The 26186-nt window shown below is 25.9% G+C and overlaps 2 protein-coding genes across 3 annotated transcripts in view; one reads left to right on the top strand and one right to left on the bottom strand.

Annotated features, from left to right (window-relative positions):
• LOC117178182 overlaps positions 1 to 5566 on the bottom strand; it is a 37557-nt gene extending 31991 nt beyond the window's left edge. For both annotated transcript variants that reach the window (XM_033369474.1, XM_033369475.1), the window contains exon 1: positions 5452 to 5566. The gene's annotated coding sequence lies outside the window, so the exon portion shown is untranslated. The remainder of the gene's footprint in view (positions 1 to 5451) is intronic.
• LOC117178187 (ubiquinol-cytochrome-c reductase complex assembly factor 1) lies at positions 5496 to 24268 on the top strand. Its single transcript, XM_033369479.1, has 6 exons — positions 5496 to 5743; positions 5924 to 6139; positions 10567 to 10639; positions 13537 to 13703; positions 17086 to 17292; positions 23998 to 24268. The coding sequence occupies exons 1-6, from the start codon at positions 5714 to 5716 to the stop codon at positions 24085 to 24087; spliced, it is 783 nt and encodes a 260-aa protein (XP_033225370.1). The 5' UTR covers positions 5496 to 5713; the 3' UTR covers positions 24088 to 24268.
• The last annotated feature ends 1918 nt before the right edge of the window (positions 24269 to 26186 follow it).

Here is a 26186-nt window from a genome sequence, read left to right as displayed (position 1 = left end):
ATTATGAACGTATCATCATACCTAATCCAGATTACTCTGGCTCTGATGGAGATGATTCATCAGATGACGAGAATTCGGGATTGGAATTTCCCAGACCGAATGCATCATATAGATCTGTTTTCCATAACTACACAGCATCTCAAAAACAATTGGAACCAAATCATGTTTTTTCATGAAGTAACGAAGAAAAAGTTTGCCCTGGAAATTTCTGTAAAGAAATCAGCAGGAAATATTTGTCGCAATCAAAACTAGGTGATTTCGAAACTCACAGATACGAATCACGAACAAGAGCATTATGTAATAATGAACAATGTCACCAGAGGACTATTAGATTTTGCATTGATTGCAACATGTATTGCTGCTTACATTGTTTCTCAAAATTACATTCTGAAACAGCAGGATCAAAATGATTTCAATGGATTGAAATCTGAAATGAAAAAAATTCTCCATAAAAAAAAAATTCTCCGTAAAAAAAATATATAAAATCCCTTAAAAAAAAATAAAGAGAGACTATCGATATTCGTCGACCTCCACGTTTTTGATAGTTGGGCAACGTAAACTTTGTTTGCGGCAGACGGACGATAGATATTCGTGAATCATTTTACTCTTACACGATCCAAAATTTTGCTCAAAACGCTTGGAAAAAATTCAGGCGTATTCCTTGGTTGATTACAAGAACTTTTTATTCTTGATGATTTTTCCGAAAAGCGCATCGTTTATTGTAAAAAATTCATGAATGTTTTCACAAAAATTTTGCCATTAAGACGCCATTTTGAAAATACTAAAACGAAAAATCGATCTTTGAACCATGGATTCTCAAAGTTTAAACATTTATTCCACCCGTTAGTGAGATTCCAGGTTAATTACAGACTCGAAAAGCTTTGGAAAATGGTTCACAAAAAAAAAAAATAGACACGAAAAATCACGTTTTTTTTGTTTAAACTGCATTTTGGGATAATAAGAAAATATTTTGAAAAATTTCATTGGCACCGTCGGAAAGAGGAGATCTTAAGCAATAAAAATATATGTGTCTCAATTTTTTCCGACATAATTCTTTGAAATCCCTTGACATCTTTCGAAAACGTAAAGATCCTCTAAAATCCCTTGAAGTATATGGAAATTTGTAAAATAACAATAAATAAAAATATTTTGAAACCGATGAAATATTTTGAAATACGCTCGAATATTTATAAATTCCATTACATCCTTTTTAAAGACTTAAAACTCGTGGAAGTCCCACGAAATTTGTTTAATTCTTTAATATGCCTTAAAACCTCCTGATATGTTTGGAAATCTTTCGAATTCCAACGAAATTTTTATGAAACCTATTTTTCGCATCCACTCTTTCAATATTTACACATTCTTTATAAGAAATTGCATGGGATTGCATAAGATTGCAGCGAGACTGTACATCAGATTAAAGGAGTCATTTAACTTTTTGAAAAATATAAATTTATGATACGTTATCATTTTCAATGCTCTCAATTAAACAATGAATTAATACATTTGTAAATTTTTTCAATTAAACCACTTCAAATTTCATTTAAACTGTACACTTTTCAAATTAGAAGTTGAATTTTTTAAATGTCAAGTCGTTTCAAATGAATAATTGTTCAATTGTTGAAAATGGAACAATTAAAATCGTAACGTTCAAAGTTTAGTTTTAGCACTCAGAATATTAAAAAATTGTTATTTTTTATAAACAAATTTCGAATTAAAAAGGTTAAAACGAAATATATTAGAAAAACAATATTTTTAATAGGATTTGACATTTTACAAAAGCGTTTAATTATGAATCTATTAATATGACAATATTTTAGGATTGAAAATAGTTGATGAAGTTTCGATCGGGTTTTTACATTTGATCATCTACAGAGGCTTTCTAATTGAAGCATTAATATTTTTAAAGTTTAAATCTGTAAATTGTTTAATTTTAAAAACGCTATTTAATTTTTTATTGATTAGATTTTCAAAACTGCAATTATAAATTATTTAAATTGAAAATGTAAGCTTAAAAATGCAGGGCTAAAATAAAAATGTTTTGAAGTATTTAGTATTATTATTAGTAAAAGAATAGTATGAAGATATTGTCATGAAATTTTTAAATATAAAAAAGGGGATTATTTTTTTCATCCGGTATATAATATAAATCTCCCATAAATCGCGTGAAATTCTTTAGAATCTTTTTATATAACGTAAAGGTTTTGGAATCCTTTTAAATCTTTGAAATCCACTGAAATATTTTAAAAACCTTGAATTATGTTGAAATCTTTTGATCTCTGGAAAACTTTAGTTTGTTTTGAATCCCTTCAAATCTATAAGAATTCCTTACAATCGTGTGGAATAATTTCTTTGCAAAAGGCTGTAAAAATTCCTGAAATTATTTTAAATTTTGCGAAATCTCACGAAATCATTTGAAATTTTATATAATTTCCCTTAAAATCCCTTAAAATTTCATTTACTCCCTAGAGTTCTCTTGAAATTCTTTGAAATCCTTTTATATCTTTTATGCCTTTTCCAAATTCCTTCAAAAAATTTTAAATCATTAGAAATGCACCTAAATTAACAACAAAATCCAGTCGTAAGTCTGGTAAAATCCTCACAAATCCCTCGAAATACTTTGAAATCCTGTAAATTATCTTGAAATTTATCATCTCTTTTTTGCAAAAGGATCGAAAACTTTAAAATCCCCTGAAATTAAATGAAACTTCCTGAAATATCTTAAAATTTTAAAATCTTTGAAATCACTTAGAAGTGAGATTTTTAGAAATATGTTCAAAAGTTTTGAAATTTTTCGGAATAAGTGCCATTTTTTCAAAATATTTGCATCATTGAAAAAAGTGTCAATATTCACGTGAATTTAAGGCTCGACACTTTTAAATTTGTGAAGAAATTCTAAATAATCTACTGTAATAAGATACACGTTTAATTTGAAACCCAGTTATTAAGATAATGATGATTAATTTTTATTCTCAACGTTTATGGCTCATGTTATCTTGTTCTATAATTTATGTGAGGTCAACGCGGTCTCAAAATACCCAGGAAAGAATTACAGTTTTCGACTTTTAGGTTTAAAACATTTAAAAGATATGTATTATGCTTTTCATTTATAATAAATATCTAACTTAAAGCATTAATTTCCAATTTAATGATTTATTTTTTGCAAGGGAAACAAAATTTAAACCAAAACTTTCACAATTTTTATAAATTTTGTGGTAAAAAAGTTTATTTTCAACCAGGACAGATGATTTTTTTACCATAAAAAATGAATTTTCAAGCCAAACGGAAGAATATTCAACAAACCAGTTCAATTTCTAAGCAAACAAAAAAAGATAACTTAAAAAATAATTTAATTTCTAATGAAATAATCTAATATACAATAAAATAGTTAAAATTCTAAACAAATAGATAAGTTTTTATCTATAACAAATGAAATAGTTACTTTTCATAAAAAAAATTGTCAACCATTCGAATTCCACCAAAAATATGAATTTTTAACAAGATGGTTCAGACTTGTACCAAAAAGATAAATTTTTAAACGAAAATAGAAAAGTTAAATTTTCATTTTTCAACAAAAAATACATTTTTCAAGCAGTCGAATTCAACCAAAAAGGCGCATTTTTAATAACATAGTTCAATATTCTAAAAAAATGATGATTTATCAGAAAAATAGATTCATTTCCCAAAGTATACATTTTCAACCAAAAATGGAATAATACAATTTTCAGATAAAACCCTTAATTCATAACAACAAGCAAACAACTTATTTTCAACGAAGAAAGTGAATCTTTAACAACAACAAATTATTTTCTACCAAAAAAGATGAATTTTCAATAAAATACATGGTTTTTGAAACACAAATTTTGATTTTTGAAGCAAAAAAAAAGAATGACCTACATAACTTTTTCTTACAATTTTTTATCAAACCTATTTTAACTTAAAAGTATAAATTAAAAAAATCTATTTTTTACCAAATTGTTAAATTTCCAACTAAAATAATAAATTGCCCACAAAGAATAATTTTATAACAAAAAAGACCATTTTTTAAAACGAAGAACATGAATTTTCAAAAATCTGTTTAATTTTGAAGCCAGAAAGACGAATTATCTACAAAACAGTTGAATTTTCAACTTGAAAATATTATTTTACAAATTAAAAATTTTGATTTTTTAACATGTAGTTAAATTTTTATGCAGAAAGATTAACTTCCAGAAAAGAAGATAAATGTTCTAACAAAAAGATGAATTTTCAACAAAATTTTTTAATTTTGAAGTCAAAAAGAAAAATTAGCTACAAAAATTTGTCCACCCGAAAATATTATTTTTCAACACAAAAGCTCATTTTTTAACAAATTCTTAAATTTTTAATTAAAAAGATGGATTTATTAAAAAATGAACTTTTCTGTTTAAAAATAATATTTCCAGGTTGAAAAATGAACATTTTCATAAATAATTCGTCTTTTTGGCTTAAAAATTCAACAATTTCGTTGAAAATTCATGTATTTTGTTAAATATTTGCCTTTTTCGGTAAAACATCAATATAGTATTTTCAGATAATTCATTATTTTAGTTACAAATTCAATATTTTGATAAAAAAATAACCTTTTTGTTAAAAAAAAATATGAATTTTCCAACAAGAAGATTAATTTTCTACCAAAAAGACGAATTTCTAACAAAATTATTGAATTTTAAAGCACAAAAAAAACGAATTATCTTCAGAAGAGATAAATTTTTAACTTGAAATAATTTTCCTTATCGTATTATCGAAATAATTTTCTACTTTTTCACATTTCGCTAATGAAAGAATTGTGTTCAATTTACGCCTTTCACGTTTATTCAAATATATATTATATTTTTAACTTATAATAAAATCTGACATCAAGAATTAGTTTGCAATTTAAAGATTCTACCCTCCATTTTTACATGGTGAATCGTATTTAGTCGGATTCTATCTGAATCTATATATCGGTTTCAATTCGTTAATTCTTCTTCTGCAAGAAAAACGCAATTTAAAACAAAATATTAATAATTTTGATATATTCCTAGGTTTGAAAACTGCTTTCTTTCCCCCCCGAAATCATCGAAAATTTTCTTGATTCTATAGCTCATAAAACCAACGCAAATCTAGAAAATTGCGTGTACGTGACTTTCTTCAAACTCTAAAAAAGAGAAACCAAACAAGAAAAAAAATATTGTAAAACTTGATTTATGCGAAAAAAATTTGAACTCAAGACTTGCAAATTGTACAATTTATTAAGAAGGCTTAAAATATATAAAAGGCTAAAAAAACTAATGTAAAAGATAAAATAAATAGCCAACGGTTGATTTTCATGCAGATTAGAGAGAACACAAGAGGCTGTATACCGCGTTTATTTAAGACATGGAAAACTATGAAATATGACAGTTTTCTGCTGGATTTTTCGAGAGATGTAAAAATTAGTATTATATTTACCTGTTTCTTTATTCTGTGAGATGATCCGTGTAAAATTGAAGATTAATTCCTTTGGAAATGTGATACGAAGTTTACACTTCATTGAGAAACGTCCATTTTCATTTTTCGATCCAAGTTCTCGCGCTTGCCGTTTAGCAACATAACCTCAAAATCAGCGTGCCGTGAGGATGTCGAGGATGTTGTTTTTGCTTTTGTAAGTTCCTACTACAGATCGAAAAAGGAAGAAAATATATAGACTGGGATCGTTAAATCATAAAGAAAAATGCACAGAATTCGAATAATACCTGTCAAGGTATGTATTTCATTTAATTCTAGATGAAGGACTTTTTTTCATTTCATATTGTTTTTTTATTATATTTTGAGATTTGAAGTTTTTTTAAAATTATTAATAAAATGTTAAATTACACGCAAGTAATGAATTGTTGCGTCATTAGTAGAGTAGTTTAAAAATGACTGAATGTTACTTTTTCAGCCTATACTGATGCCAACCATGAAAAATTATTTAAATCAGGGATCAGCAAATCTTTTGGAACTGGTGACACCAACATGTGCTTTGGTTGTTTGCTCCACGAGGAATCTACACTCAACGAGGCCTTTTTATACTTCCGCAAATAGGACTTTAAATTTTCCTGGAGTTATTGCCCAAAAAATTCGGAGCACGATGAGTTTTTTTAATCCTAATAAATATGTGAGTAATTTTTCTGGAAAGTATGTTATTGATTCAGGGTGGCCACTAGTCTGGGAAAACCTCAAAATCAGTCATAAGTCAGGGATTTTGCAAAAAAAAAAAGAAAATTACGATAGTCAGGGAATTTCTGTAAGAAGCATGTAAAGTGTGAAGAATAAGCAGGGCTGCCACACAATCACTTTTAGCCAATTTTTAGTCCGCAAATCACGTTTCATGTAACTTTGCTTTTCAATAAATTAAACCATGGGTTTAACACTATTGAGTTGAGTCCTATATCTATGAATTTCTGAATTTTCTTGAATTATTATTAAATCTTTTAGGGTATTTTAAAATATTCCGAGGAATTTTCAATTTATTTCAATGTTTTGAAGTGTTTACAAAAAATTTGAAAGATTTTAGGGTATTTCTAAAAATTATAAGGAATTTTCAATAGCTTTCAGAAATGTCAAAGGATCTGAGATATGTTAGAATATTTTATCAGTTTCCAGGGAATTTCTAATAGATTTTAATAATTTAAAAGGTATTTCTAAAGATTCTAGGGTATTTTGAAACTCCCGATGAATTTTGAAGAGTTTCAAAGGATTTACAAGAATATGAAATATTTTAGGATATTTTAAATGATTCCAATGACATTTTTTATATCTGTATAAAGAATTTGAAGGTTTTTTAAAAAACTTGAAAGATTTGACGGTATTTTTGAAACTTCCAATGAATTTCATAGGATTTGAAATATTTTAAGATTCCAATGAATTTATTATAGATTTTAACCAATTTAAGAATTTTAGGGTATTTTGAAACTTCCAATGAATTAAAAAAACTCCTGAATGTTTTAAGGAATTTTAAAGGGTATGAGATATTTCAGGATACATATTTTAAAACATTTAAATGATTTTTAAATAGATTTCTTGTAATATGAAAGTATTTCAAACGATTTAAAAAACTATAGGGCATTTTTTAAATCCAAGGAATTTTCAGTAGCTTTAAAAAGTTTCAAATGGCCAGAAATATTTTAGAAGTTTTAAAACTGTCTATGGATTTTTCAAGAGCTTTGCAATATTTCAAGGGATTTCAAAGGATTTACAAAATTTTAGGGTATTTTTAAATGATTTTAAGAAATTCCTAACAGATTCCAATAATTTAAAGTTATTTCAAACGATTTTAAAGATTTTACAGTATTTTTGTCAAATTCCAAGGATTTTTCAATAGTTTTACAAAATTTTAAAGGATGAACATTTTTATGCTATTTAATAATATTACAAGGAATCTTTAATAGATTTAAATAATTTAAAGGTATTCTAAAAGATTTGAAAGATTTTTGGGCATTTTTAAACATTTCAATTAACTTTAAAGAGCTTCAAAATATGTCATGGGATTTCAAAGGATTTGAAGTATTTTAGGGAATTTTAAAAGATTTTAAGAATTTTTTAACATATTTCAATAATTTGAAGGAATTTGAATGATTTTATAAGATTTTAGGGCATTTAAAAAAATTTCACGGAAGTTTCAAGAGCAAAATATTTTAAGGTATTTCAAAGGATTTGAAATATTTTTGAGTATTGTAAAAGATTCCGAGAAATTTCAACAAATTTCAGTAATTTAAAATGATTGTAACGGTTTTTGATGGTTTAAAGTATTTTAAAGATTTTAGGATATTTATTAAAATTCCATAGAATTTTCAAGACCCTTAAAATAATGTAAAGGATTTGAAATATCTTAAAGATTATTTTTGATAGATTTCAGAAATTTCAGGTGATTTGAGAGGGTTTTAAAGATTTAAGGATATTTAAAATTATTTTAAGGAATTTTAAAAAGCTTTAAAAGGTTTGAACTGATGGGAAATATGTTAGGGTATTTAAAAATTTCCCAAGAAATTTTTAACAGATTTCAATAATTTCAAGATATTCCGAAAGATTTGAGGGTATTTTTTAAATTTTCAGGGAATTTTAAATAGCTTCAAAAAGTTTCAATGGATTTCAAAGGATTTAAAATATTTTATGGTATTTTGAATAGATTTCGAAAATTCCAAAAGATTTTGAAATATTTGAAAATATTCTAAGGAATTTTCAATAGCTTTAAAAGGTTTCAAAGGATGAGAAATATTTTAGGATATTTTAAAAGTTTTCAAGATATTTCTAATAAATTTCAATAGTTTGAAGGCATTCCAAAATATTTGAAAGATTCGAGGGTATTTTTTAAATTTGCAGGGAATTTTAAATAGCTTTAAAAAGTTTAAATGGATTTCAAAGGATTTAAAATATTTTAGGGTATTTTTAATAGATTTCGGAAATTAAGATTTTGAAAAATTTTTAAGTATTTAAAAATATTCTAAGGAATTTGCAATTGCCTTAAAAGGTTTCAAAGGATGAGAAATATTTATTATATTATACTTGAATGGATTTAAAGAATTTATTCACAGGAATTGAGAAATTACCAAGATTTGAAAATATTTCAAAGTGTTTTACCAATGATATTTAATTATTTAAATGATTTTAAGATTTCTGAAAATATTTCAAGGAATTTTTAATTGATCTAAATCATTTAAAGGGATTTCAAAGAATTTTAAAGATTTTAGGTTATTTAAAAAAAAACCAAAGGAATTCTTCATTTACTGAAATTTTCATCGAGTCTTAATGCTTTTACTAGAATTTCGGAAGATATGAAACGATTTTACAGTACCTACATGGTTTTAAAATATTCTAACAGATTTCCGAGTAATTTTTACGATTTTATATGTTTGCAAGGTATTTTAATAAATTTTCCAGAATTTCAGAAAATTTAATGTCATTGTATTGAATTTGATAATATTTTAATGGATTTAAACAAATTTATTCACATGAATCGAGCTATTTCAAAGATTTTGGAATATTCGAAAATACTCCAAGGATTTTTTAAAAATAATTTGAAGGGCTTTCAAAGAATTTAAAAGATTTTGGAGTATTTTTAAAAATTTTCAAATAATTTTTAAGAGCTTTAAAGAATTCAGAGGATTTCAAGCGATTGTGAATGATTCGAAATATTTTAGGGGATTTTGTAATGGATTTAAGTAATTTCAGGTGATGTCAAAGCATTTTAAAGGTTTCAAGGTATTCTGAAAAATTAAAAGAAATTTTCAATAGCTTATAACAGTTTTGAAAGATCCTAAATATTTTAAGACTTTTTAAAAGTTTCTAAGGAATTTCTAAATATATTTCAATAATTTGAAGGTATTCGAGAGAATTTAAAAGATTTTAGGGTATTTTAAAAAATTTCAAGTGTTTAAGAAATATTTTAACGTATTTGGAATATTTCAGGTTTTTTCTATTGATTTCAATAATATAAAGGGATTCCAAAGAATTTGAAATATTTTAGAGTATTTGCAAATATTTCAAGGTATTTACAAGGAATTAAACAAATTTAACGGATTTTATCATACATTTGAGGATTTCAATGATTTTGAGGGACTTCAAAAGCTCTCAAGGTATTTTAATACATTTTTCAGGATTTCAGGAAATATATAATTTATTAAAATATCTTGAGAGCTTTTAAAGTCCATTAAATAATTGAAATCCTCGAAAATATTATAAAATCCGTTAAATCCTTGTAAATAACTTGAAATTTTTTAAATACTCCAAAATATTTCAAATTTTTTGGAATCCCTTTATATCATTGAAATCAATAGAATAACCCTAAAATAGTTTAAATCCTTTAAAATATTTTAAAAACACTTGAAATAGTAAAAAATACCCTAAAATCATTTAAATCCTCTCGAATACCTTCAAATTATTGAAATTCTTTAGAGCTCTTAAAAATTATTTGCAAATTTTTAAAAACACTCCAAAACCTTTAAAATTCTTCAAAGCCCTTCAAATTATTTTTCAAAAAATCCGTGGAATATTTTCGAATATTCCAAAATCTTTGAAATACCTCCGTTCATGTGAATAAATTTTTTGAAATCCATTAAAATATTATCAAACTCAATACAATGACATTAAATTTTCTGAAATCCTGGAAAATTGATTAAAATACATTGCAAACCTATAAAATCGTCAAAATCCTCGGAAATCTGTTAGAAATCCTTCGAAATTCTAGTAAAATAATTAATACTTCATGATTTTTTTTACATAACCTAAAATCTTTAAAATTCTTTGAAATTGTTTATTGTTTTAATTTGGAATCAAATTAGCGATGAGTGACAGTAATGAAAAAGGAGGAATTTATCTGAATTTAATCAAATATTTATTTTATGCTTATAGAAAAAGAATTGGAATTTTGAATTTGTAACTTATTTTTAGATTGATTTTCATTCCAAAACAAACTAAGCGAATTCGAAAATGATCAAGGGATTTTGAAACAAGATTACTTTTTTGACCGTAATATATTTTTTGTCGTGTTTATGGAGCAAGTTTGTTTATTATTGCATCGAGCTAAAAATATTTCTCTCTTTGCAGAGATTAAAAGCCACAGGATCGTTTTTATACGAAGAAATTGCAGATACCATAGATTATAATCTGTTTTATAAAGGTATACTAAAATATGTCTCATATTCTATTTAAAAATAAGATATCTTTTAGAACATACGTGGATTATAATCAGAGGTGTAGTCAAGGCCTGGCGCTGCCAGCTTATTTTTTTGATGACCTGGTTTTGTTTTTAAGGCCTGGTGGTACCAAGTCAATTTCTTGCCACGCGGAAATTTTTTCCAGTTATGGGTCGTTCATAAACTACGTTACTAATTTTGGTTAAAAATGGATTTTACGTTTATAAATTCTTTTAAATAAAATTAACGTAGATAACATATTAAATTCAATACGAAACGTTTTAAATTCCTACAATTTCAAGCCGAAACATATTGCATTTTCAACAAAATAGTTGAATTTTCAACCAAAAAAGATTTTTTTTTACCCAAAGAGATGAATTTTCAACATAAAAATACGAATTAAAAAAAATGTAACCAAACAGTTAGATTACTAATCAAATACATGAACTTTCCAGTAAGTGAGACGAGTTTTCCAAAAAAAGTTATAAGATTTTACCAAATAGTAACATTTTCAAGACAAAAAGGTGAATTTTTTCGAAGGCAGTTTAACTTTTAACTATAAAGTTACTTCTCAACTAAGAAGGATGACTTTTCTTTCATAAAAGTGAATTTCAAAAAATAGTTAGATTTTTAACAAAATAGTGGAATTTTCAACATACATGGATACATTTGATATCAAATGGTCAAATTTTCAAACAAAAAATATTAAAATTCAATCAAATATTTGAACTGTTAAGACAAAAAGACAAATTCCTTGGAAGACAGTTGAATTTTCATAAAACAATTTCATTTTCAACCGAGATAGATGAATTTTCAACAAAAGACTAAAGTTTTTAACTTAAAAAGTTGAATCTTTTAGAAAACAGTCGATTTTTAAATTGGAACAGATTAATTTTTAACAAAAAAGCAAATTTTCAAACAAAAAAAAATTATTTTTAACAAGATAGTTAAATTCTAAACCAAAATTTTGAACTTTCAACAAACAAGATTCATTTTCTACCAAAAAAGAAGACTTTTCAACAAAATACATTAATTTTCTACCAAACAGTTGAATTTTTAACTTCTACAATATACAAAATAAAGTTTCAATCAAAAATGGAATATTTAAATTTTCAGATAAAAACTCTGGTAACAAAAATAACTTTGAACAAACGAAAAACGAATTTTTAACAAAATTGTTCAATTTTTCTAGTTATTCAATATACAGGATAAAGTTTTAACTAAACAAAATAGTTCAATTTTTTGATAAAAAATTATTTTTAACTAAAAAATCAAATTTTAAATAAAGTTGTTAAATTTTTTACCAAAAAGATAAATTTTGCATACAAAAATATGAATTAAAAAAAAGTTTTATTTCAAAGCCAAAAAGACGGATTATTTACAAAAAGTTGAATTTTCAACCAAAAAGATTAATTTTAAAACAAGAAGATTAATTTTGTACTGAAAAATACGATTTTTCAATAAAATACATGAACTTTGTACTAAAAATGATCAATTTTCAACTAAAACCGGAATAACTAAATTTTCAGTTAAAAAATGCAATCAATGCGATGAATTTTTCACTCAAATGGTGATTATTTAACTGAGGCAGATGAATTTTTAACAATAAAGTTTAATTTTAAACCAATTTCTTCATTTTATTTTTAATCAAAAATATTAATTTTAAACTAAACTAATGAATATTTAACTGAAATACTTGAATTTTTAACCAAAAATATGAATTTTCAAAAAAAAAAAAACGATTAATTTTGTACTAAAAAAATCAGACTTTTCAATAACATACGTGAATTTTTATCGAAATAGTTGAATTTTAAGTTTAAAAAAACTAGTTCTTCACCCAAAAATTATTCAACGTGATAAATTTTCAACTAAAATTATGAATCTTCAACTGGAATAGATGCATTTTTAACAATAAAGTTTAACTTTAAACTAATTAGTTAATTTTATTTTTAACTCAAAGATTAATTTTAAACTAAACTGATGAATATTTAACTGAAATAGTTGAATTTTTAACCAAAAATATGAATTTTCAAATAAAAAGATTAATTTTATACTAAAAAATAAGACTTTTCAACAAAATATATGACTTTTTATCGAAATATTTGAATTTTAAGTTTTAAAAACCTAATTCTTCACACAAAAATTATTGAACGTGATAAATTTTCAACTAAAATTATGAATCTTCAACTGGAATGGATGCATTTTTAACCAAAAACTTTAACATTCGACCAAATAGTTTTATTTTCAACCAAAATTTTATTTCATTAGAATTTTTAACATAAAAGTTTGTTAAAAAGCAAATAATTGAATTGCCAACTATAATTATGAATTTTTAATAAAAAAAAATAATGTTTTTACAAAGTAGTTCAACTTCAAGTCAAATAATCGATTTTTTAACAAAAAAGATGAAATTGTAACGAAGCATGTAACAGTTTCTATTTCAACCAAACAATTCCATTTTTAACCAAAAAGGATACATGTTCAACCAAGAAGATTACATTTCTACCAAGAAAGACGAATTTTCAACAAAATTCATGAATTCTCAACCAGAAGGTTGAACTTTTAACTAAAAAATATAAATTTCTAACCAAAAATGAAATAGTTTAATTGACAGTTTACAAAAATTTATTTTCAACTAAACATGAAACGAATTTTCATACAGATTCTTAAATTTTTAACCAGAGTTGAATTTTTCGTAAAAAATATTATTTATTATATTATTAGTTACTTTTTGAACAAAATAATTAAATTTTCAAGCAAAAACCGCCAGGCCACTTTTTCTTTTGGAACTGCACCACTGATTATAATTCCATTGATATCATATTTCTTTAAGGATTTTGTCTGAATTTTGTCCAGACGTAAATATTTGATAATTTTGTAGAATTTTCGATGCCCGACACTTTCTACTCGTGGTTCGTCATTACCGAACTTCACGTGTGGATGTTGATGGTTCGTTGCATGTCTGAAGGAGTTGATGGCCAAATCGTTAGAAATTCTATCGTGCAAGCTATGTGGGACGACGTGAATCAAAGAACGAAAAAACTGGAAGTGAGTCCCTCATTTAAAAAAAAAACATGAACTTCATTTTTTTCGAACTGTTTAATTTTTAAGGTCCGTTTTTCTTATCTTGGGTGACCAACATAAAAGTGTTTTCAAAGGAAGGTAGTACGGCCAGTAGACAAAAACTACAACACCTTCCTTTCATTATTATTTCTTCTGGTCAAAACCCTAACACCAATTTATATAAAAGTGTTTTTTTTTAATTTTGCAAACGCTACCCTCTAAGTTTCTTTCTTTTGATTACAAAATACTACCATAAATCTTCTTTTATTTTTCAAAAATGGTTTATAGTCTGAAAATGTTTTTTCTTTCGTTTGTTTAAAATTTAAAAAAAAATGCAAATTTAAGGCTAAGAATTTTTTTACCCTTAAAAAATGTTTTTTATTTAATGAGGAACAACTCCTAATTTTTATGCAACAACAACATTTTGAAGATATTATCAGGCTTAAAATAAGAAAATTTGTAATTTCATTACAATTCCTGTCGTGCTTCAAAATTATCGTCCTTCTAAATTATTAATTCAGAATTATCTAGCTCACAAATTTTTCAGGTAAATGATAAGAAAAAATACATTTTAAAGCACTATATGAATCTTTAAGGCAGTTATCGTGCCAAAAATCAGTTGTCTGGAAAAAAGGTTTCCATCATTTTAAGAATAGAAATAATATTATTAGTAATTTCTTATGAAAGAAACACTTTTTTAATGAAAAAGTTTGAAACTTACGAAAATTAATTATTTTATTAATAGTTTTTGTAATCGAATTCTTACTTACTGTCATTTCTTACCAATTTCCAAGAAATGGATGGATTCTAATAAATTACGGCTTATTTTTACAGGGAAAATATCTGAAATTGTGCTGTTTCCAATTCGTGAAATAAGTGAATAATCTTCCAATGCAATTATTGCTTTTAAAAAATTTTCTTTAAAAGAAATTGTTTTACGATTTCAGTCATACGCACATGTTTTCTCTGCAAAAGTAATTCATCGTTTATTAAAATTTAACTATTTTTCCAAAGTTTTGTAAGAAGCGATTGTAAGATAAAATTAAATTGAAAAATATATTGCTGAAATAAATGTTTTTGTAAGTTATCTTATTTTTATTCTTAAAATGATAGAAAAACTATGTTTTCAGAGATCTGATTTTTGGCTCGATAACCGGTATAAATATTAAAAGTTTATTCCCTATGGAGAATATTCTTCTTATATTGTAGAAGACATCCTTGTGCATATTCAGGGTGGCCGCTGGACCGGGAAACCGGGAATTTTTTGAGACCGGGAAATGACAGTGAATTTTTTTTTACCGGGAATTTTGCAAATTTGTAGAAGATAAATTTGACCACGTTCGATTTGAACAGTTCTTAAATAATCAGTGGAATTGTTATGTTTTCAATTATGCTATTATTTAGCTTACAATGCGCAATTCAATATTTTTTACGTTAAAACTTTTCCATTACAAATTTTTATTTCTAAGCTTACATTTTTAATTTAAAGAATTTTTAAATGCTTTCTTAAAGACTTGAACAAACAAAAAATAAAAGCCTTTGATGTTGAAAATTTGGTATAAAAAACATTTTTATTTAATAAATAAATAAATTTTTGTTTTTATCTGTACATTAAGTAATAAAAAGTGAACGAAAACGATTTGACAAAACGATTTTAAACCAGTTCAAAATTTAAGAATTTTCAGATTTTAATGTTAAAGCTTAAACGTTTTCATTTTGAAAGTCTTAAGTCATTAACTGAATGTGAAGGTGTGACTGAAAGTTTATAAACTATTTTCAACATAAAAATAACTTCATACTACTATATTCTTAATTAAAGGATTTTGCTAAATTTAAAATATTGTTTCAGTTTAAAATATTCAATTTTTAACCCATTCAATAAAAAATTTTTAATTAAAAAAGATGATTAATTATTGAATATGTAGCAATGTTTGAATTTTTATATAAGACAAGTAAATTGAAACCAAATATTTAAAAGTAAAGAATTTTTAACTGAATTGTTTGACATAGAAAACCTGGAATCGTTAAAATTTCGAAGAGCCTTTAAACTTTGAACGTTACAATTTTAATTGTTGTATTTGAAAAATGCTTCATTTGTAAGTGAAAATTTTAAATTTTGATGTATAATTTACAAATGAACATTTGTAGAAGAAATTTGAGTAATTTGAAGAGATATTTAGGGGTTTTAAAAAGATGAAAAATTATCATGCAAATTTTAGAAAGTTTTCTTAAAATCTTCTAGAATCTTTTTTGAAAATTTTGTTTAAATCTTTGAAAAACTTTTTAAATATTTTCTTAAAGTAATTTTTCAAAATGAAAAGTTATTTTTTTTTTTTTACATTAAGTTTTAATATTCTCAAAAATTTTACACATCTTTTAAAATTACTCAAATTTCGCCTACAAATAATAAATGTTCAATTGTTATTTATACATCCGAATTGTAAAGAAATTTTCTAAAATTTGCAGGCTTTTCTGAAAACTGTAGAAATAATTAAATTCGTTTTGACAGATATTGAGAAGTTCTGAAAAAATGTCCAAAATAGTTTTTAATTTAAAACCAATTTTAAAAAATTTCTCAAGATTTTGAAATAAAATTGTGAAGCTTTCCGAGGATTTTAAAACTATTTAAAAAGAAAATAATTAATTTCTAATTTAAGAAGTGTGCAGTTAAATTTTTTTTCAATTTTTCAATATTTCATGTTTCTAGATTAAAATTCCTTAAAATTATATAATTTTGTAATTTTTAAAGTTGATTGATTGATTTTTATTTTAGAGCATTGAAATTATAACGTGGATTTATATTTTTTATATTGAAAAATGTTAGCACCTTCAATTTTGTACGAGTAAATTATTGAGCATTTGAATACAACATTTTTTAATTCAAAACTTTTAAATTTCAATTTTAAAAGTTCAAAATTGAACAGTTGAGCAGCTCAGTTTTTATTATTTCAAGTGGAGAATTTTTTATCTTTAGTATTCCATTTTTTTAATTTCGCTTGACCGTGAAAAATGTTTGCAAACCGGGAAATGACCGGGAATTTATTTCGTCGATTAAAACGGCCATTCTGATATTACTTCAGAAAAACATGTTTAGGGGGCATTTAATTGTATTAAAATAAAATTACAAATTTTCGTTTTCTAGGCTCGATTATCTCCAAATTTTGTTTTGGTTTCATAGAATTTAGGGTTTATTCATCAATAAATAGCAATTACTTTTATCGTACGAGAGAAATTTTTTGCTTTGAATTTTTATTTGAAAAAAAAAATCAAAACTAAGAACATTAGTTTTCAGACCTAAAACGGCCAAGCGGAATCTCTAAATAATTTAAAAAATAAGTAACAAAAATCATAACTAATAACATTTCAGACTGCAGACACTAAAGTGATTGCCAGCGTAGTCAGGAAGCAAGTTCAACTGCTCTCGGAGCAATTTAATGCTTGCATAATAGCTTATGATGAAGGAATTACCGGCGATGATAAAGTTTTAGCTGCAGCCCTTTGGCGAAGGTTCCTTCAGTCAGAAGGCAATGACCCAGTTAAACTTGAGCAACTAGTACATTATGTTAGAAAACAGGTATGTAGTTATCAAATTACTTTCTGTTCACGCAGGGTGTCTACCCCACCTGGAAAACCTGGAAAACCGGGAATTGTCAGGACATTTTCATGTACCTTGAAAAACCTGGAAATGTGAGGAAATTTTTCGAGAGGGTGCTTTTTTAAATTACAAAATGAAATTAAAAAACAATGTTTTTTATTTGTGAAAATAGTGAAAATTGGTTTTTTTAAAAATGAAATTAATTTTTTTAATTGAAAATTTAACTGCTCTTTCTTTGGTTAAAAATTAATCGGATTTAGTTTAAAATTCATGTATTTTGTTAAAAAATCGTTCTAATTGATTGTTTTCCTTCGTTTTTTATTACTAATTTTAATCTATTTTGGTTGAAATATTAAACACTACATTTTGCGTTCAGAATTCTGCTTTTTGGAATGAAGATTTAATTGCTTAGTTAAAAGTTACTATTTTGTTGAAAATTAATTTTTTTGTTAAAGATTCATAATTTGAATTAAAAGTTCATCCCTTTTGTTGAAAAATGAGATTTTTTGTTGAAAATACATTTTATATTTGACCGACAATTAAGTTTTGTGCTAAAAAATTTAATTATTCCAGTTGCAACTTTAACTATTTTGTTAATACAAATTTTTTCAATTACATTTTTTTACTGAAAACGTAACTATTAACTTGTTGATTGAAAAAATACCTTTTTTAGTTGAATATTCTACTTTTTGGTAGAAATTAATCTTCTGGGCTGAAAATTAATTTTGTTGCTGGAAATTCCATGATTCTAGTTAAAGACTCATCATTTCAGTTGAAAACTAATCTTTTTGTTTTCAAATTCAACTATTCTAGTTGAGGATTATTTCTTTTAGTTTAAAACTCATAACTTTCATTGGAAAAGTAATTATTTGTTTGAAAATTAGTTTTGTTTATGTTAAAAATTAGTTTTTTTACCGGAAAATTTAACTAGCCCAGTTAAAAATTGTATAATTTTAGTTGAAAATTTAACTATTCAATTGTTGGTTAATAATGTATCTTTTTAATTAAAAATTCATGTATTTTCGTGAAAATTCCTCTTCTTTGGTAGAAATTACTTTTCTTGGTTGAAAATTCAACTATTCCAGTTGAAGATTTAGTAATTTTAACTTATAATATTTATATTTTGATATTAAATTTTTTAATGGAAAACTTAACTATTTAATGTTTAGTGGAAATTTGATATTTTTTAGTTCAAAATTTAACTTGATTGTTTAAAAAATGTGAAATATTTGAATGGCTCCACGCTATGAAAAATTATACCTGGAAATAACTTGAGACATCTGGAAAAAATCTGGAATTGTCAGGTTAATATTTTTCCAGGATTTGAGTGGGCACTGTCGACCATTTAGGTATGAAAATCAATTTTTTTAGTTTTTGATTTAAAAAAAAAACATCTTTAAAACTAAAAAAATTATTTCACCCCTAGAAAATATTTGTTATTTATTAATGAATAAGTTTTTTTTATTTTATTCAAGAAAAACAGGGTGGTCGTAGGTTAGGAAAAACCTGAAAATCAGAGAATGGTAAGAAATTTGGAGGAAAAAAATCTTGCAAAATTTAAGGAATTTCTAGAAGAGTCATTTTAAATAATCCTAAACATCCTTTTTGGTTGAAAATTCAATTATTTGGTTAAAGATCAATTATTGTGCTAAAAATTCGTTTCTTTTGCTTTAAAGTTCAACTATTTGGCTGTAAATGTATCTGGTTGAAAATTAATTCCGTTCTTGAAAATTCAACAATTTGGTTGAAATTAATCTTTTTTCTTTGGATATTAATCTTTCTTTTGAAAATTAACTTTTGTGTTGAAATTCATCTTTTTGGGTTTAAAATTCAACTGTTTTCGATAATATTCGTCTTTTTAGCTTAAAAATTCGACTATTTTGTTGAAAATTTATCGGTTTTAGTTGAAATTCAATCTTTTAAACTTCTAAAAAATTGTATTATTTGGTTGAAGATGCGACTGTTTTTAGTTGACGTTTAATATTTTTTGTTTGAAAATTCCACTGTGTAGTTGAAGATTTATCTCTTTGATCGAAAATTTAACTATTTATTGAAAATTCAACTGTTTTGTAGAAAATTCGCCTTCTTGGTTGAATTTTTGTCTTTTTTGTCAAGACCACAAAAGAAAAAAACAGATATACGAATTTTTAACAAAATTCTGTAATCCTGAACTAAAGAAGATTAATTTTCAACCAGACAGCTGAATTTTTAACCAAAAAATTGCATTCTCAAAAAAAAAAAAGAATTTGCAACCAAGAAGATTAATTTTTGTTAAAAAAGACAAATTTTCAATCAATTACATAAATTTTCATGTAAATAGTTTAAACTGTGGATGTGATGTTACTCCAAATTTTATTTTAATAATTTTTAGTTGATATTTTTTTTAATTTTTAACATTTTTAACTAAATGGAAAAAATTTTAATTGAAAAAAGATAATTTTTAATGAAAAATCGAGTAGTTAAATTTTCATTTAAGTGAATTAATTTTCAATAATATAAAAACGCATTTTCTATTAAACTGTTGATTTTTTAATCCGATAATATGAATTTTGAACAGAAAAGTTAATTTCAAATCAATTAGTTGAATCTTCAACTAAAGTAGTCAAATTTATATTAAAAAGATTAATTTTTAACCAAAGAAATGACTTGAGTTTCTGCCAAAAAAGACGAAGTTTCGGCAAAATACGTCTAGTTTTAACCAAATAGTTAAATTTTCTACCGAAATGTTGGATTTTCGAGGCAAAAATATGAATTTTTTAATGAAAAAATTGAATTTTCAACCGAAACCAAAAAGATAAATGAGATAAATAAATGTTCAACAAAATGCTTTAGTTGAAAAAAAATTGTCATCAAATTATTGAATTTTCGAACAAAAAAGACGACTCTTCGACATAGCAGTAGAATTTTCAACCAAGAAGTGTGAATTTTTAATTAATATTATTGTTGAATTTTTAACCAAATATTTCAATTTTAAGCCAAATAATAAGATTTTCAACCAAAAAGGATGAAATCTTGACCAACAATAGAAGAGTAGACTTTTTAACCGAAACGAATGAACTTTTCGCCAAATTTAGATGTTCTAATTTTGTACTAATAATTCAGTTTGCATTTACGTGGTAAAAGAAGAATGGTGGAGAATAGTGAAAAATAAATATTTACATTAGCAAAAAACCCAGACAAGTAATAATTAACAGGATTTTAAAATAACTAAAATGACCAAAAAAATTTAAATGAGAATTATTTAAAAAACTGTTTGTTATTGTTATAATTATATACATCCAAGTTTTATTATGCTGAATAAAAATTTATTTTTAATTTTTTAGGTGTAGTGTAATAATGTTATTACTAACCTTATAAGAAGTTGCACCAATTATGTGATATAATGACGCAATTATTTTCTCTATGGAAGAAAAGCAAAAATTTAACGTCAGTATTTTGTTATGATTTTGATAAGTGATCAGTCTTATTTATAAATATTTTAACTTCCTTTTTCAAAATTGGAGGGAATAATTTAGAATTAGAATTTATTCATTGATGGTACATTCAAAATGTTTACATCTGTTCCATAGCTTTCTCCTCTCCTTCCTAATACAATTGAAAATTGTTATCATTTTAACATATAACTGTACATAACTTTCTACCAATATATAATTTTTATTTGCAAAAACAGTCTTATTTTATTTGAATAAAGTTCTATGTTTTGTAATTTTCTACGCCCACTATCCCACTTTTGCGTCCTTATTTGTTTGAATTAGTGTCTTCTCTACTTTTCGTAGCTTGTCATACAATCTTTTGAATGAATAATTTATTTATATATTATTTTTTTAATTTTCATTTTCATTTCATTTCATTTCATTAGGTGAAACATTTTCATTTAGGTGAAACTGAAAATTCGACTTATCCCAATTGAATATTCCATAGTTTTAGTTGAAAATTAATTTGTTTGGTTGAACATTGATTTTCCTAATTTAAATTTTAATTATTTAAGTTTTGGTTGACAATTTATCTTTTTTTAGTAAAAATTGTTTTTTTTTTTTAATTCAAGTGTTTCAGTCATGTAAGGTTGCAAATTAATTGTTTTAACTCAAAGTTTGACTTCCATTCTTTATTCAAAATTAATCATTTTTAGTGAAAAATTAAAGTATTTGATTAAAAATTAATTAATTTTACATTTTTTTTTGCTTTATTGTGTTAAAGGATGTTTAAAACGAACATCGCCAATTAAAACAAATTTTTGCGTTTTGCATCAAATATTAATATGGTACTTTTGGTTGATCGTCAAATTGCCACCCTGAATTTTTAAAAAGAAAGTTAAAATATTTAAAAATAAGGCTGAGCATTTACGAAAAGAATCAGAAAATACTCCACTTAAGGAAAATCGGTACACAAGTGGCTTCTGTCAAATTTTATTGATGTTCCTTCCTGTTCTGAAAAACCCCTTACACCACTGTCGACAATGGCTTTTCTAACTGCAACATAAACTCTGAGGGAAAAAATTGCCTTCTGCTGGTGAAGAAACAATTTTTCAATAATTCTTCAATGAGAATTTTGTTTTGTCATTTTAGTAATTATACAACAGTGTTTATTATTACGTGGCTATGTTTTTTGCTAATGTGAATATTTATTTTTTATCAAAGTATTTCACATTACAATGTTTGAAGAATACTTGTAGTTTGAATAATACTAACAAAATTATTGCCAATAACTATATTTTTTATAATTTATAATCCAATTTAATTTAAAATAAAACGTTTTATTTTCACAGACCAAACTTTTAATTAAAAGACGAAATACAGTACGTTTTAATTTAAAATTAAATATGTGCAAAGAAAATAACCTTTTTTTTTACTACGTTGTAAATGTTTTTCTCGAGTTATCTTAGTGGGGAAAAATCAATTTTTATAAGATATTAAAATAATTATTTAACTGAAAAATGCGTTTAATAATCTCAGAATCTCTTTTTCAAAAAATTATTTTCCATTACATTGTGATTATTGAAAGGATTCTACCTTCACATATATAATATTAAATTCTGACAGAAACTCAGCAAATTTCAAACAAAAAATTCAAATTCAGAACAGTGTTTTGAAAACTTAAAGTTGAAACATTTTCAGAAACCTCAATTTTTGTCAAATGAAAATTTGTGTACCAGAAATCAAGGGTAAACATTATTTGAATTAATAATTGTTTAAATGCAATGTTTCTTGACAATTGGTATTCTTACTACTGCGTTAAAAATTTCGTCGTCACTTTTTCGTCGATTAGGAAATGAAAATTTGTTTAAACTATATTTGAATAATTATTCAACTATACAAGGTTTTTTACAATCTCGGATTGATACTACTGTGAGATTTTCAAGGGAACATAAATTCAATTTCTCAGACATAATTCTTCATGATAACAGAAAAATTCATTACTTGGCATTATTTCTCTCGTACAAAAAATTGCATTCAAGTTTATGGTTGATAAAAGCAGATCGTTTGAAAAATAACAAAAAATAAAAATGTAATTATATTCTAATTTTTTAATTAAATATACGTCATTGAAAAAATCATTTTAAAAAATTTTTTCGATTGAAAATTTTTTTTCTACCGCATTGTCATTGTTTTTTCATCAATTGTACTTTTTCAAAATAAAATAATTTTTTAAAAATACGGCAAGATTTATCAGTAGTTAATCATAAAGTTCATTAATATTGATAATTTTTAAAACTGAGATGAGGGACACTGTTGTGTGCCGTAATGTTTGAAACATCTCAATTGGTTTAAATACTTCTGAAGCTAAACCCAACAACTTACATCAACAATTTCTATAAAACTTAAAAAAAGTTTTTCATTTTCTTCAAACCTTTCAAACTTCTTGCTAAGATTTGAAATTTTTTCGAAATTTTCGAGAAAAACAATTTTCAATTTAAGAACTTTTTTTTAATTTTCTTGAAACATTAAAAAATACTAATAAAAAGTTTTTTTTTTAGAAATCTTTAAAAATCTACACATTATATTTTGTATATCAAAGTACTAGGCACCTTTTATCCATTGATTATTTTTATTGAATATATTATTTAGGTAACCTTACATTTCTCATAAACCTGAAGTTTTCAGACTTTTTATTTTAAACGGGAGAAAAAACCGACAGCAATAGTTTCAAATTGTTTCGAATATTTTCGAGAATTAATCGAGAATGGCGTCATTTCCTTTTTAATAATTTTATGTCATTCCATGAATGATCACCTGAAACCGATTGCGGTCAAATTTTAGAAAACATTTTTAATTGATCTATAATTATTTCTTATATTTCTAGATTCGATTCTTGTATTTTAAGAATAATAAATTATTCTTATTAAGCCAGAAAAAATGTTTAAAAATATTTGGACGTGCAAAAAATGGCGATAGCATGTCATTTTTCAAATAAATTAAACACCAAAGTTACTTAATAAAAATTTCTAAAATTTGACCGCAATCGGTTTCAGGTGATCATTCATGGAGTGACCCTAAAGTTTAAAATAAAATGTGCATAAATTGTGCATAAATTAAGGGTTTTAATTTAAAATTTTAATCCAAGTGTTTTGAAACGTATATTCTATCAATGTTAATAACGATCAAACTTGAAAACTTCGAAAGGGAAAGATTTTCAAATTTATCAAGTTTTTAAGGGTTCACTAATTAAAATTTTGTTTATTCACAGGTCTATATACTGGATAAAATCACCTGGTCTGAATTAATAACGAAACGTTCGATCACCTGGCAGGGTCTCGATTTGCTTCAACCGAATTAAGAATAGAAAATAGACAGTACAAACTAAACGATAAAAACCGTAGTATTGATGAGGCGTGTGCACTAATAAAATGTAAGCTTCGCGTCTATCGTGTAAATATGAACCTCTGTAAATAATAACGCAACGATCAGGTTTTTTTATTAATACTATGCTCAAGTTTTAATATGATATTTATTTATTGTCTCCATTGTATACTTTTAAAAGCTTTTACAATTTTTATGTGTCCACCTCAGTGAGAATACCCAACAATTTACATGAATTCCACTTTCAATTTTACATGGAAAATATTAAAACTTAAATTCTCTTACATTCTTCCTCTCATTCACTCTGTCGCGCTCTCCCTGCGACCACCCCCACTGACACTTCTCTCGCTTTCTTTTCGAACTCTGGCAAATCGGCAGAACTCAGGGTTCGGTTTTTCCCTAAATGTTTCGATGGCCAATTCCTCTAACTCCCGATCTCTCTTTCCGTCCTTCCATTTATCAACACCGTCAATCCATTTTTTATCCATTTTTCCATATAGCCCTTGACGAATCCATATGTGCGTCAGGTTCTCTTCTACTTCTCCACAAATTCTACACGTATTATCCTTGTATCCCTTATTTCCTGCCTTTCCTACGTTCCCACATCTTAACCTCGCACACTGCTCCTTTTCCTCTGGACTTGACCCTTTTTCATCCCAATAATTTTCTCTCTCCAAGTTGGTCTTCCATTTTCTGTATCCATCCATGATGGTTGATAATATTTTATATCCTATGTCCAATAGAGAAACTCCTCTGTAATTTCCTGTACCCTTTTCTTCCCCTCCCTTATGTATGGAGCATATTCTAGCTTTTCCCCACCCATTTCCAACTTTTCCTTCCTTCCAAAACCCATTCAGTATTTCGTGCATCTCTATTAACCAAACTCCCTTTCTCTTCCCTCTCCTTCTCGGTCTAAACTCACCTATTGTTTTCCAAAACTACCCCATATTCCTACTGACTCATCTTCGGCCCTATTCCCTTCCTTTTTTCCACTACCTGCATTATTGTTCCCAACTCTGTATTTTTTCGTCATTCCTACCATCTCAGATGCTTTCTTAATGTTTACCTTAAACCTATCCCATCTACTCTTCCATACCTCCTCCTCTAGCTCTTTTCTCCCTACCCATAAATTTATCATTTGTTCTTTAAACTCTTCCGCCTTTTCGTCCTCCCATATTAATTTTTCAACAAATTCCGTGTTCTTCCTCCTTTTGTTTTTCCCTTTCCCCTCTCCTCTACAAGGTTCCCTTACATCCCCACTCATTTTAAACGTTATTGGTAGATGGTCGGACTCCGTATGTGCTATTATCTCCATTTCTTTGACATTCCCTTCTCCTTCTGCTTCCGCTTTTATTATATAGTCTATTACCGAACTATTATCTCCCCTTACTCTCCCATTTAGTACTCTGAATCCTGGTTCTCCACAGAATTTCAAAAGCTTTTTACCCTCACTATTTACCGTACTATCCTCGGACTTCGTCTCTTTACAATAACTTCTCGCCGGTTCGTTTACATCAAATTCTTCTACTCCTTGTTCAGATCCTACTCTTGCATTCCAATCCTCTATTATAATTACCCGCTTCCCTTTAGCTTGCAAATCCCCTACTACTTTTTTAAATTCATTACAAATTTTCTACAGCCCTCGTTGTTGTATAATGTAACAATATTATTTCTTATCCCTTTACCCCCTAACAAATTTCCACTTATATTCAAGCCATATGCCCATTCGTTTATTTCAATTTTCTCGCTCATACTCTTTCTTATGCCTCCTTAGTCTTCCACACGTAGTCTCTGTTCAGTCCTTCGATGAATTCTTTTTCTCTGCCTGCCTCTAACCATGTCTCCAAAATAATTATTATGTCAAATCTCTCCAAAAAATCCCAAACCCCTTTCATCTTCCTTCCTCCTGCAATGTTTCTCATAACTCCTCTAATGGCTCCTTCGTCGTCCTCGAAAAAGCCAAGTTTCTATGTCATTCTTTTCTTCATTCCACACAAATTCGGTATTTTCTATACGCCATCGCATGTAGCTTGTACTAGGCGACCGTTCGTAAACTACGTTACCACTTTAGAGGGG

The sequence above is a fragment of the Belonocnema kinseyi genome, chromosome 8, assembly GCF_010883055.1.
Source record: "Belonocnema kinseyi isolate 2016_QV_RU_SX_M_011 chromosome 8, B_treatae_v1, whole genome shotgun sequence".
In the NCBI taxonomy this organism is placed as follows: domain Eukaryota; kingdom Metazoa; phylum Arthropoda; class Insecta; order Hymenoptera; family Cynipidae; genus Belonocnema; species Belonocnema kinseyi.
This window is presented reverse-complemented; position numbering and strand designations above follow the sequence as displayed.

Excerpts from the sequence above, each read along its gene's own strand:
- LOC117178187 (XM_033369479.1), top strand. The coding sequence starts at position 5,714 with ATGCACAGAATTCGAATAATACCTGTCAAG. Across the intron at positions 10,640-13,536 it reads TTATAATCTGTTTTATAAAG|AATTTTCGATGCCCGACACT; the intron begins GTATACTAAAAT and ends ATAATTTTGTAG. Across the intron at positions 13,704-17,085 it reads AAAGAACGAAAAAACTGGAA|ACTGCAGACACTAAAGTGAT; the intron begins GTGAGTCCCTCA and ends ATAACATTTCAG.